Source organism: Marmota monax, unplaced genomic scaffold (genome assembly GCF_021218885.2).
Source record: "Marmota monax isolate L192 unplaced genomic scaffold, Marmota_monax_Labrador192_F-V1.1 WCK01_AAM20220418_F8-fsc00004, whole genome shotgun sequence".
NCBI lineage: Eukaryota > Metazoa > Chordata > Mammalia > Rodentia > Sciuridae > Marmota > Marmota monax.
Window position 1 is genome coordinate 18,457,087 of NW_026692881.1, and position 19,269 is coordinate 18,476,355.

General features: G+C 56.9%; 2 protein-coding genes across 7 annotated transcripts; one reads left to right on the forward strand and one right to left on the reverse strand.

The window, feature by feature from the left end:
• Positions 1-51: 51 nt before the first annotated feature.
• On the reverse strand, positions 52-15,788 carry Psd (pleckstrin and Sec7 domain containing). Of its 3 annotated transcripts, XM_058581264.1 has the most exons (18): positions 15,709-15,788; positions 14,743-14,801; positions 12,769-13,505; positions 12,406-12,508; positions 11,578-11,938; positions 10,419-10,859; positions 9,104-9,298; positions 8,859-8,939; positions 8,551-8,663; positions 7,874-7,932; positions 7,672-7,761; positions 4,175-4,218; positions 2,693-2,883; positions 2,538-2,608; positions 2,272-2,429; positions 1,994-2,138; positions 1,580-1,723; positions 52-854 (listed from the first exon to the last, which is right to left on the reverse strand). In XM_058581264.1, exons 3-18 carry the CDS (start codon positions 13,420-13,422, stop codon positions 624-626), a joined length of 3,081 nt encoding a protein of 1,026 aa, XP_058437247.1. In that variant the 5' UTR covers positions 13,423-13,505; positions 14,743-14,801; positions 15,709-15,788; the 3' UTR covers positions 52-623. The 3 variants fall into 3 exon arrangements, with proteins under 3 accessions (XP_058437247.1, XP_046306291.1, XP_058437248.1); XM_046450335.2 differs by lacking the exon at positions 15,709-15,788 and having other exon boundaries at positions 14,743-14,855; XM_058581265.1 differs by lacking the exons at positions 9,104-9,298; positions 15,709-15,788 and having other exon boundaries at positions 14,743-14,855.
• On the forward strand, positions 14,593-19,191 carry Fbxl15 (F-box and leucine rich repeat protein 15). 4 transcript variants are annotated; one of them, XM_046450444.2, is made up of 7 exons: positions 14,593-14,665; positions 15,084-15,364; positions 16,563-16,640; positions 17,091-17,223; positions 17,390-17,543; positions 17,855-18,355; positions 18,860-19,191. In XM_046450444.2, exons 3-7 carry the CDS (start codon positions 16,634-16,636, stop codon positions 18,923-18,925), a joined length of 861 nt encoding a protein of 286 aa, XP_046306400.2. In that variant the 5' UTR covers positions 14,593-14,665; positions 15,084-15,364; positions 16,563-16,633; the 3' UTR covers positions 18,926-19,191. The 4 variants fall into 4 exon arrangements, with proteins under 4 accessions (XP_046306400.2, XP_058437253.1, XP_058437252.1 ...); XM_058581270.1 differs by lacking the exon at positions 15,084-15,364 and having other exon boundaries at positions 14,629-14,665; positions 17,013-17,223; positions 17,855-18,360; XM_058581269.1 differs by lacking the exon at positions 14,593-14,665 and having other exon boundaries at positions 17,013-17,223; positions 17,855-18,360.
• The last annotated feature ends 78 nt before the right edge of the window (positions 19,192-19,269 follow it).

The following is a 19,269-nucleotide window of genomic DNA, read 5'->3' on the forward strand; positions in this document are numbered from 1 at the left end:
AGCTTCCTACCCTGGCCCCAAGCCAACAAGAAGACAAGACCCAGCCAGCAATTCAGAGCAGTTTTAATGGGGCAGAGGCTGTACAAAGGGCAGGGCCCATTGAGGGAGGGAAAGCAGGCGGTGCCACCCTGGTCTGTGGATAGGGCCTCAATGTGGATGCCCTTCCTTCACCTCTGGAAAGAGAGAGGTAAGCCCCCATGGAAAAGGAGGGAAAACCAGCTCAGCTTCAACTCTGGGCCTCTGTCTGAGCCAGGCCCCAGGATGGAGAGTGTGACTGCTGGTGTCAGGGTGGGGATAGTCTTGGCAGAAAGCGGAAATGTTGTCAGGCCTCTCCCACAAAAAAAAAGGACCCCATCAAAAGTTCCGGGACACTGGCCCCTCCCACCCCCACCCACCCTGTACGAAAAAGTGCAAAACATTATCACAAAAGGGGTCTTAGAGGCGCCCTTAGCCTAGGCTCCTGAGGCCCATGCCCAACCCTGCCCCGGACACCGCGTCCGGCGCGGTCGGGCCCTGGGCCAGGAGGCCCTCATGGGTGGCCCGAGGCCGGCCCGGGCTTAGGCAGGGCCATGTCATCATGCAGGTGCCCAGCAGGCACCATCCCCCACACTCCCACTCCCTGTTCAGGGCTTCCGCCTTGCGCTGCCTGCCCCTGACGGAGGCTCTGAGCCAGGACGCTGAGTGCGGGCCTGGCTGGTGGGGTTGGGCTGCAGGGAGGGACTGGAGTGAGGCAGAGGGAGTCCGTCCTCCATGCTCCCAGCCTGGGCCAGCGCTGCCTCTATGGCGTCCAGCTCTTCGCTGGCTGCCTTCAGCTTGACCCGAAGCAGTGCTGCGTAGGTGCCGTAGCGGGATTTCTGAGGCAGGGGGCCAGGAGCCATGAGCACCTGTTCTCCTCTCCCAGCCCTTCCCACACCCATGACCAGCTAGGAGATGGAATGTCCCACCCACCTCTATATCCCAAAAGACCCCAGCTGGCAGGTTGATGACTTTCTCTGGGCTCTCAGAACTACCTGTGGGTTACAGCTAACATTTCTTGAGGTTTTTTGGGGTTTTTTTTTTTTTTGGTACCAGGGATTGAACTGAGGGGCATTCAACCACTTAGCCACACCCCAAGCCCTATTTTTTGTTTTTTATTTAGAAACAGGGTCTTAGTAGCTTAGCCCTTCGCTTTTGCTCAGACTGGCTTTGAGTTCACAATCCTCCTGTCTCAGCCTCCCCAGCAAATGGCTGGGATTACAAGCATACGCTACCATGCTCAGCCATTTCTTGAGTTTTTACTAGAGTCAAGAAACAGACGTGTTACCTCCTGACCCTAGGGAGTGTGGAGTGTTACCCTTATTCCCAAGAGAAAACTTACACTCAGAGAGATTAAACCCAAGGTCACCCTGCTGATACAACTCTTAAAAGCCCCCACCCTTGAGCTGGGGTTGTGGCTCAGTGGTAGAGCACTTGCCTAGCATGTGTGAGGCACTGGGTTCAATTCTCAGCACCACATAAAAATAAATAAATGTAAAATCCCCCACCCTTAGCCCTAGCCTGAGCCTGTTTGGGAAGCACAGTACCAAGCAGGGAGACTCACCTCAAACTCCAGGTAGGCCTCCTTCTGCCGCTGCTCCTCAGCCTCCTTTCCTCGGGCCTTCTTTCCCAGCTGGGTGGCCCGATGCTCACGCAACTCGCTTGCCATGACCTTCAGTTTGGCCTCGTGGGTCCGCATCTGCTCCTCCTAACAGCCAGGAGAGAACAGTCAGGGTCACTATTATCTAGATATACAGTGCCTTTGGGCAAATTTTAACAAGGTGTCCCTTTGGACAAGCAAAGCACACTATGGCTGGGTTTCCAGCTTAGCAAGTAGTGTAGGGGCTGGACTTGAGCCTCTGCTTGTCTCCCATGACTGTCATAGGGATGCAACACACGGCAGCCTGGAGTGCACCCAGCCTGGGCCTGCCCCACTCCATCCCACTGGCAGCAGGTGGGCCAAGTGAACTGGGGCTACCTGGGAGAGGCGGGTGGCAGCGCTGGGCAGCAGAGGGCGGCTGAACCTCTTATGGGAACTAACAGCAGCTGGGAAGGGGGGTGCAGAGAACATGGCAGCGACTACATTGATGCGAGTGATCCAGGACTGCATCTGCTCCAGGCTCCTGGGGAGACAGCACAGTCCCTTGGGATCTGGGCCAAGGGATGCCTGTCCTGGCTCAGGATGTGGCCTGAGAAGAAATGAGGCAATCCAGGGTCAAGGAAAGGGTCTGGGGTGGACAGGAAAAGGACACTCACGGAGCCTGGAAGAGGAAGACCCGCCAGTCAGCAGTGCGCAGGTAGAAGACATGGGGCCTCTTGCTGTAGTCACTGGCACGGGTGGCCAAAGCATGGTGGATGCTGATGGCATTCTTGAGCTCCGCCTCTGAGAGTGCCTTCCCAGGTTGATACTCCTCCTGCAGGGGTGACCATCTTGTCCTGGCCTCAGTCTGGCCTGGCCTAGCCCAGCCACCCACTCTCCCTCCCAAGTCAGCACAGCCCCCACCATGGGCCTGGCCCCGCACCTTCTGCAGGTAGAGAATCATGCCCTTGAGGATCCCGTGGAAGCTCTTCCAACCCCGCTTGCCCCGAGGTGCTGGGGGGGAAGGAAGGCAAGTCAGGGGGGCCTGGGACAGGCTCACCCCCATCCATCCCCCAGACCCCCCTCCTGGCCACGTACTCTTCCTGCAGTCAGGGTCTGCGTGCACCTTTCGCACCAGGGCCCCGTGCTTGTAGACGGCAGCCCCAGGCTCAGGAGTCAGGTCCAGGAAAGGGCTGGAGCCGCTGCCACTGCCCCCGCTGACCCTCTTGATGACCTTGGGGTTGGGGTCGGCCAACTCAGACAGAGAGCGCCTCAGTTCCTCCTCGTCTCTGCAGGTGTGATGGCCTCAGAGGGGAGCTGGTCATGGAGCCATACCCCCCTTCAGCCCTGGCTTCCGCCCACCCTGGAAAGCTCCTCCAGCGTTTGTGGAGCTGCAGGGGGTCTCTTCAACCTGAGGCTCCTGCCACAGGTTTCCCCCCTCAGAACAGGGCTCCTCAAGGCAGCATGTCTCCTTCCTAAAACTAGACATCCCCAGAGTAGAACCACAGCTGTCCTTTCTTCCCCTCACATGTAACCATCCCCATCCTCTCTATTTCTAGATACACACCCAACCCTCACACCCTCCTCTACCAGGACAGACACATGTCTGACTCAACTCAACCATACCTAACCTAAACTATGAGGCTTTGCTTATATGTTGGCTAAATGGTGGAAGGGATAGCTTCCTAGTGCCCTCCAAAAAAAAATCTTGGTCTGCAGTTTCTGTCAGATAAAAAAAAAAAGAGAGAGAGAGATTCTATCTTTTCACTCCCTTGCTCCAGAATCTGCAGTAGCTCCCCATTGTCTCCTACATGAAACTTATACTACATCTCCCCAATACTCTTTCTCTTCATTCCAGTCAGGCCTGCCTCCTTGTGGTCTCCCCATTTCACACTCATTTCAGCCACACCTTTGCCTCCCAAATACTTCCCCTCAGGGAAGCCTCAGTTCCAATCCTCCAAAAAGCATTCCCTGATTTCTCTTTGTACCCTAATTCTGAGCTCTGCCTCTCTGAGGTCTCTCCTAAAGACTGGGAGTTCCTAGCCAAACTGGGTAGTGACTGAACTCTCAGTAGATAGCAACAAATACAAATGATAGATTGATTGTTACTTGAGGGCTCTACCCTCAGACTGGAGGCCCCAAGGCCCAAACTGGACCTTCTCCCTCATACTGGACCTTCCATGACTTTCTTTGGGCTTGCCTGTGTTTCTACTTGGGGATACCAAGAAGATACAACATAGCCCCTTGTTCTGGGATACTTGGGCTCCCTAAGACCCACTGGGGTCCTTTTGTGCTACTGATCAAGACTACCCTTCCAGAGGCCTCTGCTTTCCTACGAGGCTACCAGGAGACCTTCCTTTTACGTCTCAGCACACCTCTTCCCGTCCAACCCAGCTTGTCATAACAACCCAGCTGGAGACAAAACAGACCCCAAGTCTAAGCAGGGCATCTCCAAAGAAGGAAGCAAGGCAGCCACACTGCCTCTTACCCACCTCCTTGTACCCACAGCCCCAGGACTCCGTAACCCAGGCAGCTCTTCCCCACCCCTAACCCCTAACCCCACACAGCCCTGGGACTCACATGGCCCACTGCAACTTTTCATTCTTGATGGAGCTGTACAAGGCCTGGGGAAGAACAAATCAGGGAGTATGGGTCAGTCCTGAGGGAAAGCATACTAGGTACCCCAATGTCAGAGCTCAAAGCCCTCCCTCCCAACTTGGGAGAAGAGCCAGATCTAAGGGGAAAGGGGCAGCAATGTATAATGACCATGAGCATAGGCTCTGGAATACAGTACCAATACCCAGGCCCAGTTCTGCCACTTTAGCTCTATGACTTTGGGCAGGTATCCAAGGGGAGGAACAAACATCAACATGTGGGGGCAAGCAGTGCAGGGAATCCTGGCACATGGCTGATGCACAATAAATGGTAGCTACTATTATTATCTTTATTATTATTAAGGGACACTCCTGCTCAGATCCTGATGGGAGAAACATAGCCCTAAGGAAATGGGGAAGAGCAGCCCAATAAACCCTCCTTCCCCCAGCCATGTGTTCTGGCCTCTTCCCACAGAATAAGCCCACACACAGCATATGGGGAAACTGAGGTCCCACAATAGGGGCTCACTCTCCCAGCTCCTTACTTGGCTAAAACATACACTCATGACTCCAAACCCCAGGACAAGCCGAGACCTTCCCCCAACCCAGACAGCACCATCAAGCCAAATGCCAGTGGTCCATCCCCTAGCCACCTGCACACTTTATGTTACTGAGAAGTGATGACTAGTCTGAAGCTTTGCCTTCCAAAGCCTATCCACCCCAAATTGTAAGCCTCTAAACCAGTGTCTTCCTCTGTCTCTTCTTCTTCTCTCCTCCCTACAGTTGGCCTGGAGATACATGGGGACTCTGAGGTGGTCAGAAGAGAAAATGGCCTCCAGGAGTGGCATAGAGGGCCCCTCTTTGGGGGAGTGGCCTGAAATATGGGTCCATGCCATCTCCTCCAACTGTGGAGGTGCTTCCGACAGCCTGTGTGAGTGGGTGTGTCCCCAGCAAGTGTGTGTTTTGCTATGTGTGGCATGTGATGCTGCCTGCGTGTGAGCTGGGTGCAGTGGTGACGTCGGCGCCTTCCCCATGATGGGACACAGGTCCCTCCAAACCCCCCCCACACACACACACCACAGTCTCTGACTCTCTCATTGCCCATAGCCGTACCTGGTTACAAGGCTACCCAAGCATCCCACGCTGGCACATCCTGCCCCAGGGTGGAGGCACCCACAGCACGTGCCAAGCTAATCAATGCATAGCCCTCCTAAGACACACCTGACCCAAACCCTGCCATGCCTCAGAATCTGAACCCTGACTCCCCAACTCTCTGACCAGAAGGTTGAAGCAGCCACCAAGATCCAACCTGCAACCCTGTCTCCAGTCTTCCAGTTCATCCCTGCCAACTCTCAAGACCCCCCTTTTGCTTGGAGCGCCACACCTTCCTTCCAAGGTCCTGAACCCCATCAGTGAGTCCATGTCACGCTCCCATCTAGAAAACCCTTTTCGTCTCCAAAAGACTCGGGTTTGTGAGGACCACCTTGCCATCCCCCTCCGCGAGTTCATGCCCACCTCCGGCTGCCCACGAGCTCTGTCCCTATTGGGCTCCCCCCCTTCCCACAGCTCCATCCGTGCCCTCCTCAGCTCAGCCGCCCTCGGAGCCTCCCTCAAGCCGCCTCCTCTGTCGCCCCCGACCCTGGCGTGGGCCGCAGCCCCCACGCCCTCACCGCCTTTTTCTTCTTGCGGTTCTGCAGGCGGCTGACCACCAGGTCGGTGTAGAGCACGGGCTTGAGACTGCGTGAGCGCTGCGGCCAGCCATAGCACAGGGTCTCCGCGCCGCGGTGGGTGCGCCCGTAACGCACTGAGCACAGCGAGCGCGAGCGCAGCCGCCCGGCGCTGCTGTGGATGCTGTTGACGCCGATCATGCTGGCCCGGCCCGCGCGCCGCGGCCCCCGGCCATGCCCCCGCCCGCCCTCGGCCCCGGACCGCCCGGCCGGCCCGCGGACGGCTCCCCGACAGCCGGCGCGAGCGCGCGGCCAGAGCCCCGCCGGCTCCCACCGACGCACCGAGCGCGGCGGCGGCGCTGTCTGCTCCGCAGCTCCACGAGAAGGAGGGGGCGCAGACGCGGAGGGGAGTGGAGCTGAGGGAAGGAAGGCTGGGGGCGGGGACGGTGCAAAATGGAGGCGCTGGAGCGCCAGGGGGCCCCCGCGCCGCCGCGGGGATAGCCGGGGGAGGCCCGCGGGGGCGCAGGCGTGGGGGCTGCCAGGGGACGCTGGCCCCCGGCGCTCCGCGCGCCCAGCACCGAGCTGTGGGGGCGGGCTGCGGATAGGGTCTGGAACTCCGTCCCGGCACCTCAGGGCTGGAGGTGGTGGTGAGGGGAGAGGTCGCAAGGCCTCCCCACTGCCCTTTTTCACTTAGACTGGAGAGGTAGCCATGGGCAGTCCCGGCCTCTCAAGCTCATCCTCAGATACCCCAAACGCCCATGTGTGCATCTCAACTCACTCACCCAGTTCAAACATACACTTCAACTAACCTAATGCACCAATTTCCATTCACCCCGATTGTACACTTCAAAATATACCATCTTTAACTTAAAAACATACTCTATTCACGGATGTATGTCATAAATCAGCCAATTCGAAGATGGAAACCTTACACACATAAGCCCTCAGCACACCCTTGAAGCACAAACACGTCATACACCCATTGATTCAAATGCACCCTGCCACACATACACAACTCAAGCATACACCTCAACTCGTAAAAGATGCCCCGACTCAGATACATTCCAAAACTCAGAAGCCCAACACACCCCAAGTCCAGATACATCCTAGGATGCGTCCTCTGCAGTCATATGTATGTTGTGGTTCAAAGACTCCTTTGTCCCACCCTAGGGGTTCCTCTGAGTCCATGCCTCCCTGGATAAAACACCACCCCATCAGGGAAAGGAGTGAACCCACGGGATGGGGATGCCCCGCTTCTCCCACCACCAGCCCCTGTCTTCCTGATTCCTCAAGTGCTGGCGCCTAGGCGTGTGGTCTGCACCTGCGGGAACGCAGTATCTAGTCCCAACTTTGTGTTCTCGCTTCAACACCTTGGAAAAGCTTTTGTCCAGCCCAGGTCCCTCTACCTCCAGGTCCCTCCCAGGAAGAGGTTACCTGGAAAGTCTTTGTAGCTGTACACACTAGGGATTGGTGTGCCTATGTCCCCTCTCCCACCCCACCCGGGACCCCTACCTCGCCTTCCAACCTCAGTGCACAGTAGAAGAGGGGGAACTGTTCAGGTTAAATGCAGAGTTCAGGGCCTCCTGCTCAGCTCCCCTCCCCCGCCACAAGCAGCAGCTACTGCAAGCGTGTGCGCATGTTCTGGGAGGGGCGGGGGCAGGGCGAGGGGGCGGTACCCAGGCTGAATCACCAGAGCCCAGCCTCCTGTGGCAGGAGCAGTTGCTGGCGATCCCCGCCCACCTCCCTCAGGCTGGGTCACCGGGTGGTCTCTCCTTCCCCTACTGCAGCTTCTACCCTGCCCCGCCCCCCCACCCACCTTGAGCAGCTCCCTGGGGAAGTCGCCGCCATCGTTGAGACCCTCCAGGTTCCCAATGAAGTCCCCGCAGGTCATGCGTTTCCCAATGTTCTAAGGAAGGAAACAGAAGCCTATAAGCTTGGGAGATCGTGGGCCTCCCAGGCCTTGAAGTCTCTGGGTAGGGGCCTGTTTTCTGGCTCCCACTTTCCCGCCCCCAACTCACGTGGCCATGAAGATCTGTGTTGAGTAGCATGAGGGCGCAGGTCAGTGTGTGGGCGCCATCTAAGAAAGAATTGACAATCAGCTTTGGCCCCCTCCCAGGGACTCTTTGCAGCTGGTCTTCCTAACCACTCAGTTCATCCTGCCCCTTTTCAGGACCCCCTTTGGCCCACAATCACATCTTCCTTAGACTGGAACCCCATTAGTGAACTCTCCCTATCACTGTCTTCCAGCAGATCCCTCAGCATGGACCTTTACCCATCTCCCTAGCTCCCTAAGGTGCTAGGGACTGCTCCATGTTTGCCTCCAACACGCACATGCCTCTATGCACTAAGCACAAACAAGTCTACCCCACAGTGTATGCAGACCAGTGCAAATCCCCACTCCAGCCAAGCATGGTACTGCACATGTATTTCAACAATTGCATGCAAACACAACTGCCACCTGCCTCTACACAACACTCTCTTGATCCTAGCAATATTCCTGCCTACATACATGTAACTAGCACTGTCTGACAACACATGCATGTTCACATGCCTACAGCGTTCACATGCCTACAGCGTTCACATGCCTACAGGCATGTTCACTTGCCTACATGCTTTTCTGCACACACACATGCAGTAGTGCTCCACCCTTCTGCCTCAGTGGTCAGCTGGGCAGCCCTACTCCTAGCCTCCTCACCCTCTGAGGACAGGGCTTCCGGATTACACTGGAAGTACCGCTGGGAGAAGTGGGCCAGCACACGTTCTCGCTCCTGGGTCTCACCCATTAAGGCCAGCTCCTTCAGAAACACCCTGAGAAGTAGGGAAGTTGGAGGATGTCATCGCCTTCCAAAACCCCCTTGCTAGGCAGCCCTGGCCTTTAGCCATGCCCAATCAGTTTGGGAAGGACAGCTTAAGGGAGGCACGGGGGTTAGAGGGAGGCATAGCTGGGCCCCTGAACACCAACCCTGGACAGTAGGGACTGTCCTCCAAGGGCTCAACACCCACCTGAGAGCTTGGTCCAGAGTCATGCCTGTGAAGACAAAGAACTTGAGGTACTCGCCAGCTACCAGTTTGCTGAAGTCATTGCTGTGGACAGGGCAGAGAGACAGGTGGGATCTCAAGGGGAAGTGTCAAGGGGTCAGCAGGGGGGTTACCTAGAGACCAGGGACATTAAATGGAGAGAATGGAGGTGCTGCCCCCAGGATGCATTCCCTCCACCCCCGTCCTCAGTTCCAGCCCGGTGGCTTTACTTCTTGCCCAGATGCCGGGCCACATCAGCCTTCCTGAAGCCGTCTAGTCGGTACAGCCTTTTAGCCAGGCGCTGTGCGGCCTCCAGATCCGCTTTCTGTCCATTGGACAAGGTATCTGTGCTTCCTAAGGCCAGCCGCTCTGTGCTGTCCAGCTCTGAGTCTGAGTCGGACACCAGCTGGCTCAGGGGTGGTTCACTGCCAGGGTAGAACACCAGCTCAGGGCTGGGCAGGGTCCTTTGGGATCCCCCAGACCCTCCCTCTGCCTCCAGACCCAGAGATGGAGAAGGGGAGAGGGGAACATGGGAAACACATTTTTCTTTTCTCCAGGGAAGGAGACTGGATAGGTTCTTTCATCAAACTATTCCATCATTACCAACTGTCTGTGGAAGTCCTGCCCCAAGTCTAACCCTCATCTGTCTTATTGCTGTGGGAGTTCCAGCTGCTTCCCCAAAGCTCCCAGGGTTTGCTATTAGATACACATTCCCTATTATCACACATGGAACATGAGCCTCTGGCCCTGAGGTATAGGCAGAGGTGGGATAGATAGGCTGCCAGGGAGGAACAGTAGAGGGTCAGGCAAAGATTTGAGGACAGTAGAGACTCTCATGTGTTCACAAGTGTTTCTTCTTCCCACCTTTTAGGGAAAGGAGACTCCTTTGTGCCTCCCTTCTGCCCACCAAGAAGTAGGCTCTGGGGTTAGAGGAACTAGGGGTCAGGGTGCATCCCCTCACCCCCTTTTTCCTTCCCACCCCAGCTGCTCTACTCAAAAAGCCACCTGTCACCCCAGAGACAGAGGCCGGAAACTCCTGGTTGCTAGGCAACCCCGTCTTCCTGGCCACCCCCTCCTGTTGCCATGGCTTCCATGACTGAGAGGGTAGCTGGCAAAGGGGAGAGCAGAAAGGTTAGGCTGTGAAAGGAGGATCCTGGAGCAGGAGGAGAGACACCCGACTGGGCAGGGCCAGGGAGGGAGAATATGGGAGGGGCTGATGACTGGGCTTTAGAGAAGCCCTCAGGCCAGGTGGCAGTGAGAGACTCCACCTGGGGGGAAAGGGCCTTCCAGGGGAGATAAAGGATGTTCTCTGGGGTTCCTCCAGTCCTGAATTATGGTTTCTCCAATTACTGGATCTGAGCCCACAGGGGAGTTGCAAGGGGTCAATGGAAGTAGCCCTCCAAATGGGAAAACAGATATCTGTTAACCATCCCACTTGGGTCAGGAGTACAAACCACATCCTCACACTTCAGATCTGTTCCTTAAACCAGCTGGTTCTGGGACCCTGAGGGCCTTGGGGCTGAGAAAACCAAAGGAATTGCTTACCTGCCAAGGGGTGCCACTCCTAGCCCAAGGCTGTCTTCAGAGTGGCTGGGACTAGGGGGCTCCCTCCCTGGGGACAGCTTGGTTCTGGCCTCTGCCTCCTCCTCCTCCCCTCTCTGTGTCCAAGGCCCATCAGCAGCAGAGCTGGTACCAGAATCCGGTTCAAGAGGAGCAAGTGGGGCAGGAACAGGTGGGTCAGGCCGGGGAGCAGGGGGTTGAGGAGGCAGCTCAAAGGTAAAGAAAGGGCTCTGGGTTGGGCCCGGTGAGGCCAGGGCCTCCAGGGAGGCAAGGCTGGTATAGGAGGTGCCCTTGGCCCGGTGTGATTCCAGGATGGCTTCAAACACACAACTGAAAGAGTCAGGCGCATCAGCTGAGGGGCTGATCCCAGGAAGGAAGGGCACAGGCGACTTGAGAGGCCCTGAGTGAGGCATCTGGCTATCTGGCCTGCAAGGGCAAGGAAATGTCTGATCAGGGACCCAGAGCACAGGTTTGGGGCATGATTTTATTGAGCTCTCACACTGACTACACTGACTCTGTTAAGGGGATTATGATCCCCTTTGCACAGGTTCAACCCCCCCCAAAAAAAGAGCTAGCTGAGTTGAGGGTGCAAAAGATTCGGTGCTTCTGCAGCACCCCAGCCCTGCCCACCCCAGCACCCAATCCCCCTCTTCGTCCCTCCCTGCTAATCTCCCTTTCTCCTCCTTTCCCCTGATCTGCTTCCCTCCTGCCATCCCATTTCTATTTCTGGCAACATCTTAGGAGAAGATGAGGCTCCAAGCTGCAATGGGGTGTGAGACGGAAAGGAAAGCCCCCGCGCTCCCCAGTCTCCTGCCTGGCCCCAGGCTCTGGACTGATGCTCCCATATCATCAGGATGAATTCTGACTTCTGATCTCTCATTCCTGCCTCTGATCCTCTAAACGCGTTGGCTCCTCTGTCTCCTGGGTTCTTGCTGATGCCCCCGCATCCCCAACACTGCGAGGCCTCAGTCCTCTGCCTGAAATCTACACTCCACACTGCCCTGTCAGAACCATCAACTTGGTTCTGACCCTCCCAGCCCTGCTCTCATCCTTATCCATGTCCCTATGACACCCCCACCCCACCCCCTTGTCTCTGGGCCAGTGGGAAGGAGCAAGCCATTTCCTCTCCCAGTTCCCCACTCACCGGACCCCCTCTGAGGCCTCAAACACCTCATCATCCACATCCTCTTCCCCACCTGCCTCATCCTCGTCCTCATTTCCACTGCCCAGGCTGGAATGAGGGCCAGGGCATGGGCCAGGATGTGGGGCAGGTGGGCGGGCAGTGCCAGGTGGGCCCTCAGAGCTGGGCTGACTCTCGATGGCTGAGTCAGCCTCCTCCCGCTCAGCCAGCACCTCATCGATGTCAGTCTCTCGGTAGCACCTCAGGGGCACCATGTCCAGGTCCGTCTCGGAGTACTTGGTTGCTTGCCCCACAGCTACCCCAGAGCCCTGCCCTGAGCCCATCCCAGATGGAGATGGGGAGGCCTGCTCTGGGGGTTTAGCACCTGTAGTGTGCATAGGCATACGGGTCAGGAGTTTATCCATTTCAGTCCCCTGTCCTGGTCCTATTCTGCAACTCCCCCATGGTCTCATGTTGGCAGGAAGTTCTTTCACTGTCTAGCCACCATTCCTCCTGTCACAAACTTTGTTTATCCTTGTGCCAGTGGAATTCATTTCAAACCAAGTCATTGTCAACTTTGAGAAGCCTGAAGGAGATCGGTGTCTTTTCTACTCCAAAGAATGACTCTGATATTCTGCTGTCCCCTCCCTCCATGGCTGAACCTCTTTCAGGTTCCCATTCTATGCCTGTCCACCATCATGACACATATGGGAAGACTGAGGCTGGGAGAGGCTTTGGCTAACTAAGGAACCAGGAAAGGATTGGGGCAGGTTTGAAGGAAGCCTCCCTACCTGTCCTCAGCTGCTGTTGGGAGGCCCTGCCCCCTTCCCCTGGCTCAGTCCCAGGCCTTACCTGAGCTGGGGGGATCCAAGGAGCCATAGAAGAATTCCCATTTGGCTCGAGCAATTCTCTGGGCATGAGAGGAGACTTCCCGGGGAGAGGACCAGGTGTCCCCCTGAGCCAAGGAGGGAGAGACAGAGGCAGCACCCAGAGATGAAGCCAGACATATACAAGGACAATATGGGACAGAAACAAATAAAAACACAGGGACAGAAATGGAGGTGCAGAGACACAAGGACAAACACAGAAGGCAAGAAAGAGACAGATTTAGGACATTGAAAGATTCAGAGACAGGCCCAAGCCTGACAGGGGAACCAAGCCTTTCCCCTTCATTGGGGCACTAGGGCTTCAGGAAACGGAAGGCAGGTTGCATACCTGGTTCAGGGATCCAGTATCACCAGGTCCTCGGAATAGTGTAGCCAGGCGCTCAGGGGGGCCCCCCAAACCATTGGGAAGAGAAGAGTAAAGACCATCTGCTCCAACCTGGGGTGGAACTGGTGGCCCACGTAAGGGGTCCCTGCTGCCTGGAAGGGCAGAACCTCCTCCAGCTGGGAGTGGATCTGATGTGGATGCCTCTAGCCGCAACTTCCGGTTGGAGCCAGGCCCGAGGACTGGGGTGGGTCTGGGAGGAGAAACTCCACCCAAGTCCCAGCTCCGACTCAAGCCTCCAGAAGCAGGTAACCCATTCAGTGGCCTCACACTGGCCTTCTCCACAAAGCGGAAGATGACCACGGAACTCTGGGCCCCCGGTGGGGGCTGCCCAGTGGGTGAAGAGGGTGCCCAGGGTGAGGTTACAACGCGGGGAGAAGGGGGGCCACGCAGAGGTGTACAGGGTGCGGTTACACGTCCCAGTTCCCGGCCTCGGGGACCTGGACCTGCCACTCGCCGCAGCAGAGAGCCTGTGCTGCCATACATGCTGGCTGGGGGGCTCTGGGGCACAGGGCCCTCGGGGAGCCAGCGGCGAGGGCATCGTGGTGGGGAGATGGCACAGTCACCTTCCGAGCAGAAGCGCATGGCACCCTGGGCCATGCTGGGGCCGGGGGTCAGGCTGGGGGGGCAGGGATGGCGAGGCCAGGTGGGGAGTAAGGGGGCTGCATGCTCTTCAAACAGGCCTGCAAGAGAGGAGGGGGAGCAGGGGGTGAAGCGCCCGTGGGTTAGATGGGCAGGTCAGCAGAGAAAAGGAGAGGAAAGTTGGCTGGGTCTCTGCACTCCAGGGACCTAGCCCACCCTGGAAATATGGGGCCATTGATCCCATCCCTGGAGGGTACTTCCTTGGAGGCCTGAGAAGAAAAAAATCATCCACCCAATGAGACCCTGGCTCCTTTCCTTCTACCTGGGGGCCCTGAGCATCACCCTGGGAAGAGTGAGGAAGCTAGTTCAAAAGTTGAGTGAGCTGAGTCTCTGGCAATTTGGAGCTACTTCTGGTGTGGGGGAAGCTGGTATCCCAACCTCTGGATCAGGAATGTTAGTCAACCATCACCATTACTCAGCCCTAGTGCTCTATAGTCCCTCTTATGGAAGACCCTCACTAAGAGAGGGAGAACTCAGACCTTCTGGAAGGAAAGGAAGAACAGGGGTTATATAGGGACGATGAAGGGCTGAGAGGCATAGCAGAGGCCTGAACAGAGACCTCTGTCTTTAATACATAGATATCGTATGCTGAATGGAAAAGATACGTGTTTTTTTTTTTCCATACGGGTATAAATGCACATGCATACACACGCACACACACATGCACACACACAAAAAAAACATAAAGACAAATATATCAGTACACAAAAACATTCATGGGCAACACCCTCCAGCACACACAGACACAGATGTACACACATACTGCTCAAAGACACACCCTCATACACTCTCACAGTCATAACAAATATGTGTGTAACGAAAAGGGCACATGCTTGTTTTACACACACACACCATCACCAAACAGGAACACACAAAGAGGTACCCAAATGTACACACAGGCTCTCATTCTCCAAGGCACACAGAGACACAGGTGTATTGGACAAGCAACCTACTGGTCACAATCACATACAAATACAGATGCACATTTACACATATACTCAAGCAGGGACACACACTGTCCCCTCCCCCTCAACAGTCACGGGATCTCTGGAGGGTAAGATTGCACCATATCCCTCTCCTTCCCTCCTCCCCTTAGGGTTATGACAGATCTTGCCTAGCCCAGGAGGGACCATAAAGGGATAAGAGGGCTGTGGCAGCAATGCGGAGTAGAGGCAGAGGCCAGGAGCAGCAACCCTGCCAGGTAGGTTCCTGAAGCTCAACAGGGCCCTCGTGAGTGTCCCCTGTGCAGCCCCTACTCAGAGCTACCTCAGTACTCACCGCTGCTCGTCCAGAGCTGGGACCGAGGAGAGGCAAAGGAGAGGCTGGGCCCTGCTCAGCTGTGAAGGCAGCACGGCTCCCGCTTGCTCCAGGCCCGCCCGCCTCTCAGTCCCTCCTCCAACCCCCCCCCCCCACGCGCCGCTCAGCAGCGCTAATCCCCCCACCCCCTCCCCTCCCAGGGCCCTGAGTCTCTGAGGCTGCCAACCCTCCTGGTCTCTAGGTCCCCACTGGGCTCTCCGGCCAACCTAGGACCCACCCTAGACGAGGGGGAGAGCATAGGCACCCCCCCCCCCCCGTTTTGTTCGCCAGACCCTCACATGCCCCACAACACTTGTGTCCAGGTCCTCTCGTCCTCTGCCTCCTGAGCCACACGTAGGGCCCAGCTGCACACGCGTGTCCTGCTCCAGACCCCACGCGTGTCCTGCTCCAGACCCCACGCGTGTCCCCAGGAGGCTGCCACATGACCTGTTACATGCCACACGCGCTCCCGCCCCCACGAGCACGGGGCCGAGCAAAGCACACGGTAGGGGTGTACACAGGACCCGCCCCCTAAACCCAGAAGACCAACTATGGAAGGGAGGTGAAGATACACGTCTTGAACCCTTCGTCGTCTCAGACCCAGGTGACCCAATCCTGACAACCCACCCAGGATGCGGAAGGAGGGATGTTAAGTCAGACTTCAGGAGGAACTTGTCGCTACCTGAGTTAGTTATCCTTCCCTCCCAGGGGTAAGAGGTTAGATGGGATGACCTCGAGACTGGAAGAAGTGGAGGACAGGCACCCCTTGTGCCCTTTGCCCGGGTAGAAGGGGGTCTGGTTATTTTAAGAAAGAGCCTCACGAGTTACTATAGCAACTACTCCTCTTGGTTAGGCCAGGGAGAGCAGATGATGACCTCTAAAGGAAGGGGTCGGTTTGGGCAGTCAGGGGGAGCGAGGACGTGCGAGGCGGGGGCGCGCGGGGCTCACCGCGGGGAGGGGTGGCGCGGGTTCCGCGTGGTGCTGAAGGGGACAGCGCCAGATTTGTTGTACTGCGCAGGCGCAGAGGTGCGAACAAAGCGGGGAGGGGGAGGAAGGAGGCGCGCGGCCGGAGGTGGTGCGCGCCCACATGGCTCTATCTTTGCAGAGATTGGTCCTCCCAGCTACCCCTTCCCTAAGGCTGAGGAAGAAAAGGAAGCAAGCCCATCACCCAACTTGACCCTCTTCTGGTCCTTTCCCGCTGCTGGCTTCTCCATTCTTGCTACATTGAGGGGTGATAGAGCGTGGTAGGGATTCTGGGAAAACCAGGATGTCTGGGTTGTCTACCCGTGTCTTGTCTTTTTTTTTTTTTTTTTAAAGTGTCTTGTCTGATCCTGGCCAAGACGCTTTCTCTCCAGAACCTCGGTTTGCGCATCTTTAAAATGGAGTGATAGGACAGACCTGCCCACCTTGAAGAGATGCCCAAAGTCCTGATAAGATAGCGGATAGAAAGCAGTTTAAGTTATGTAGAGTCGGCTCTAGCGGTAGCACAGAAGGAGCGCGAAAACCTGAGTTCTTCACATGCCCCTTCACCTACCCCTTGGATGGTGAAGAAATCAAGAGATTCCCCAGGATGGGAACTGAAATGATGACATGGGGATGTGGTAAAAGGGAAGCCTGGTGGCTGAGTTCAGAGCTCTGGATCGTCCTTGTGACACAGCGAGCCCAGACCCAGATCCCACAATTAAGGCCAGCCAAGAAACAGTACCCCTGTGCTGAACTGAATACACATTTTTCTCAGGACTCTGAACTTCTAGAGAAAAAGAAAGGGTCTGAGCTGAATAGCGTCTCCTGTGTCTCTCTAGGCAAAAACCCGGCCCACACTGTCTGGAAGTGGAAGAGGATGGACAGTTTTGTACTTCACAGTTAACAAGGAATGAGAGGTTTGAATACGTTTGCTTAATGAAACCAAAAAATTCCAGCATCACACCATTTATTTGTTCTTTCAGTAGTTGTTAAGCACCTACTGCGTGTCAGACAGTAAGACCCTATACAGTTTTCCCCCATTTTTTAAAGTCGCTAAATGCCACCAGAGGACAGAGAGGAGGTCCTCGGTAACCCAAGAGTCTTGGCTCCGCCCCTTCGGTTTTTGGCTTTTCCTGCTCCTTCCATCCCTACTTCACTTAGAGGCTGTTGCAGGCCCATGAAGAACGCAGAAACCAGTCTTCGTCCACCACTTCTCCAGCCTAGGGCTTTGAGCCCTTTGGCCGAGAAGGCGAGGTCTAATGTTACACCTTTAGTCTGTTCTCTCTCAGTTTTGGGGTCCAACCGGAAAGCTTTCAGAGACGATCCTCAGTGAGACGGCACTCGATTGAGTCGGTCTGTCTCTACAGCCCAAAGAGGCGGGCTCGCCGCAGCAGCTCCAAGGCCAAAGCTAGAGTTTACGTTACTGCGCACGCGCACTAGACAACCGATGGAGCCACCAATGGAGCCGTCCGGAGGGGAGCAAGAACCCGGAGCCGTCAGGTACCGAGCACTGGAGGGGCCGAGGAAGGAAGAGATGCCCAGGGGAGGGAGATGAGCCTAGGCTGGGCCTGAGGGCAGCTCTTGGGAACCCCGATGCTGGAGCCTAACGGAGGCGGACTCGCAAGTAAACAGCGGTCCACGGATACCAATGCCTCTTTATCCTCAGATTCCTGGACCTGCCCTGGGAAGACGTGTTGCTCCCACACGTCCTGAACCGGGTCCCGCTGCGCCAGCTGCTTCGGCTGCAGCGCGTTAGCCGGGCCTTCCGTGCGCTAGTACAGCTGCACCTGGCCGGGCTGCGCCGCTTCGATGCCGCTCAGGTGAGCCCGGGGTCGAAGACCCGCCCCATTCTGGGTACCACCCCCGCCTCGTCTCTAGCCCAGCCCCCAACTACGCTGTGCACCCTTCGGGTCCCCAGATGCAGCCAGGCCTGCCTGGGAAGCGATCCACGCAGCATGTAGTAGCCCCAAGGGACGAGTACTAGGTAGCGACTCAAAAGGGAGCGTGGCGTCTCTCCTGGGAGGGCAGGTGTCAAGCCAAAAGGGTTGTGAAGAAAGAACTCAGCGGCAGATAGGCAGCGTCTGTCCCGCCCCCGGGACCAGCTGAGGGTCCGGTGCCTCTCCGTCCGCAGGTGGGTCCGCAGATCCCGCGGGCTGCATTGACCCGGCTACTGCGGGACGCCGAGGGGCTGCAGGAGCTGGTGCTGGCGCCGTGTCACGAGTGGCTATCGGACGAGGACCTGGTACCAGTGCTGTCACGGAATCCGCAGCTGCGGAGTGTGGCACTGGCCGGCTGCGGGCAATTGAGCCGCCGCGTGCTAGGAGCTCTAGCTGAGGGGTGCCCCCGCCTCCAGCGCCTGTCGCTTGCGCACTGTGACTGGGTGGACGGACTGGCGCTACGCGGCCTAGCTGACCGCTGCCCCGTCCTGGAGGAGCTGGACCTCACTGCATGTCGTCAGCTCAAGGACGAGGCCATCGTGTACCTGGCGCAGAGACGCGGCGCCGGCCTCCGCAGCCTCTCGCTGGCGGTCAATGCCAATGTCGGGGATGCAGCAGTCCAGGAGTTGGCTCGGAACTGCCCTCAGCTGGAGCACCTCGACCTCACTGGCTGCCTCCGCGTCGGAAGCGACGGCGTAAGGTGCCTGGGGGTCGGGGAGGTGGGAGGAGGGCAAATCATTCAGCCTTGTGGGGGAGGAGTGGGCTTTAGTTGTCAAAGACCGAACTGAGAGTTCTGGACCTTCCTGCTAACCAGGGCACCCCCAATGTGAACAGAAAGGCATCTAGGTGTGTCTACGCCAGAAAGCCCAGTTCAAAACTCTTGAGCTATCATTAACACGTTGGGAGACTTCACACCCAAAGTCACCTTCTAGTTTTTCTTCAACAAGGGGAAATCCTACAGTCCGGGGTGGAGCTGAGGAGCACATTCCCCCCCCCCCCTTCCCCTTTAAGAGACAGCAAACCTCCAGTTGTTGGCCTGGAATGTTTGATCCTATTCAGGCCCTCTCCCTCGGATAGGAGAAAAAAAAAATAGGAGGAAAAAAAATGTCCTGAGCTGCGGGGAGACCTGGAATTTGCTGGAGCCTGCAGGAGGCTGGATGCGTGCCTCCTGCCTCTAGCCTCTCCCCCTCCTTCCTCAGGACATTGGCGGAGTACTGCCCAGCACTACGCTCTCTGCGGGTGCGGCACTGCCACCACGTGGCTGAGCCTAGCCTGAGCCGCTTGCGGAAGCGTGGTGTGGACATCGATGTGGAGCCTCCGTTGCACCAGGCCCTGGTGTTGCTGCAGGACATGGCGTGCTTCGCACCCTTTGTCAACCTGCAGGTTTGACCCTCCTGCCAATGAGAGCACAGCTGGACTGTGTGGCTGGGCCTGACACTGAGCTGTAGGGAAAATGAACTGTGGAGACCTCTGGTGAGAGGCCAGTGCCCTGCCCCATCCTGGAACTTCAAATAAAGAGCTTTTTACTCTCTCTTGTCTGGTGCTGCCTTGTTGGACACAGGGAATGTAAGGTTGGGGAATAAAGGTCAGACAGGCTTAGTATTCCAGC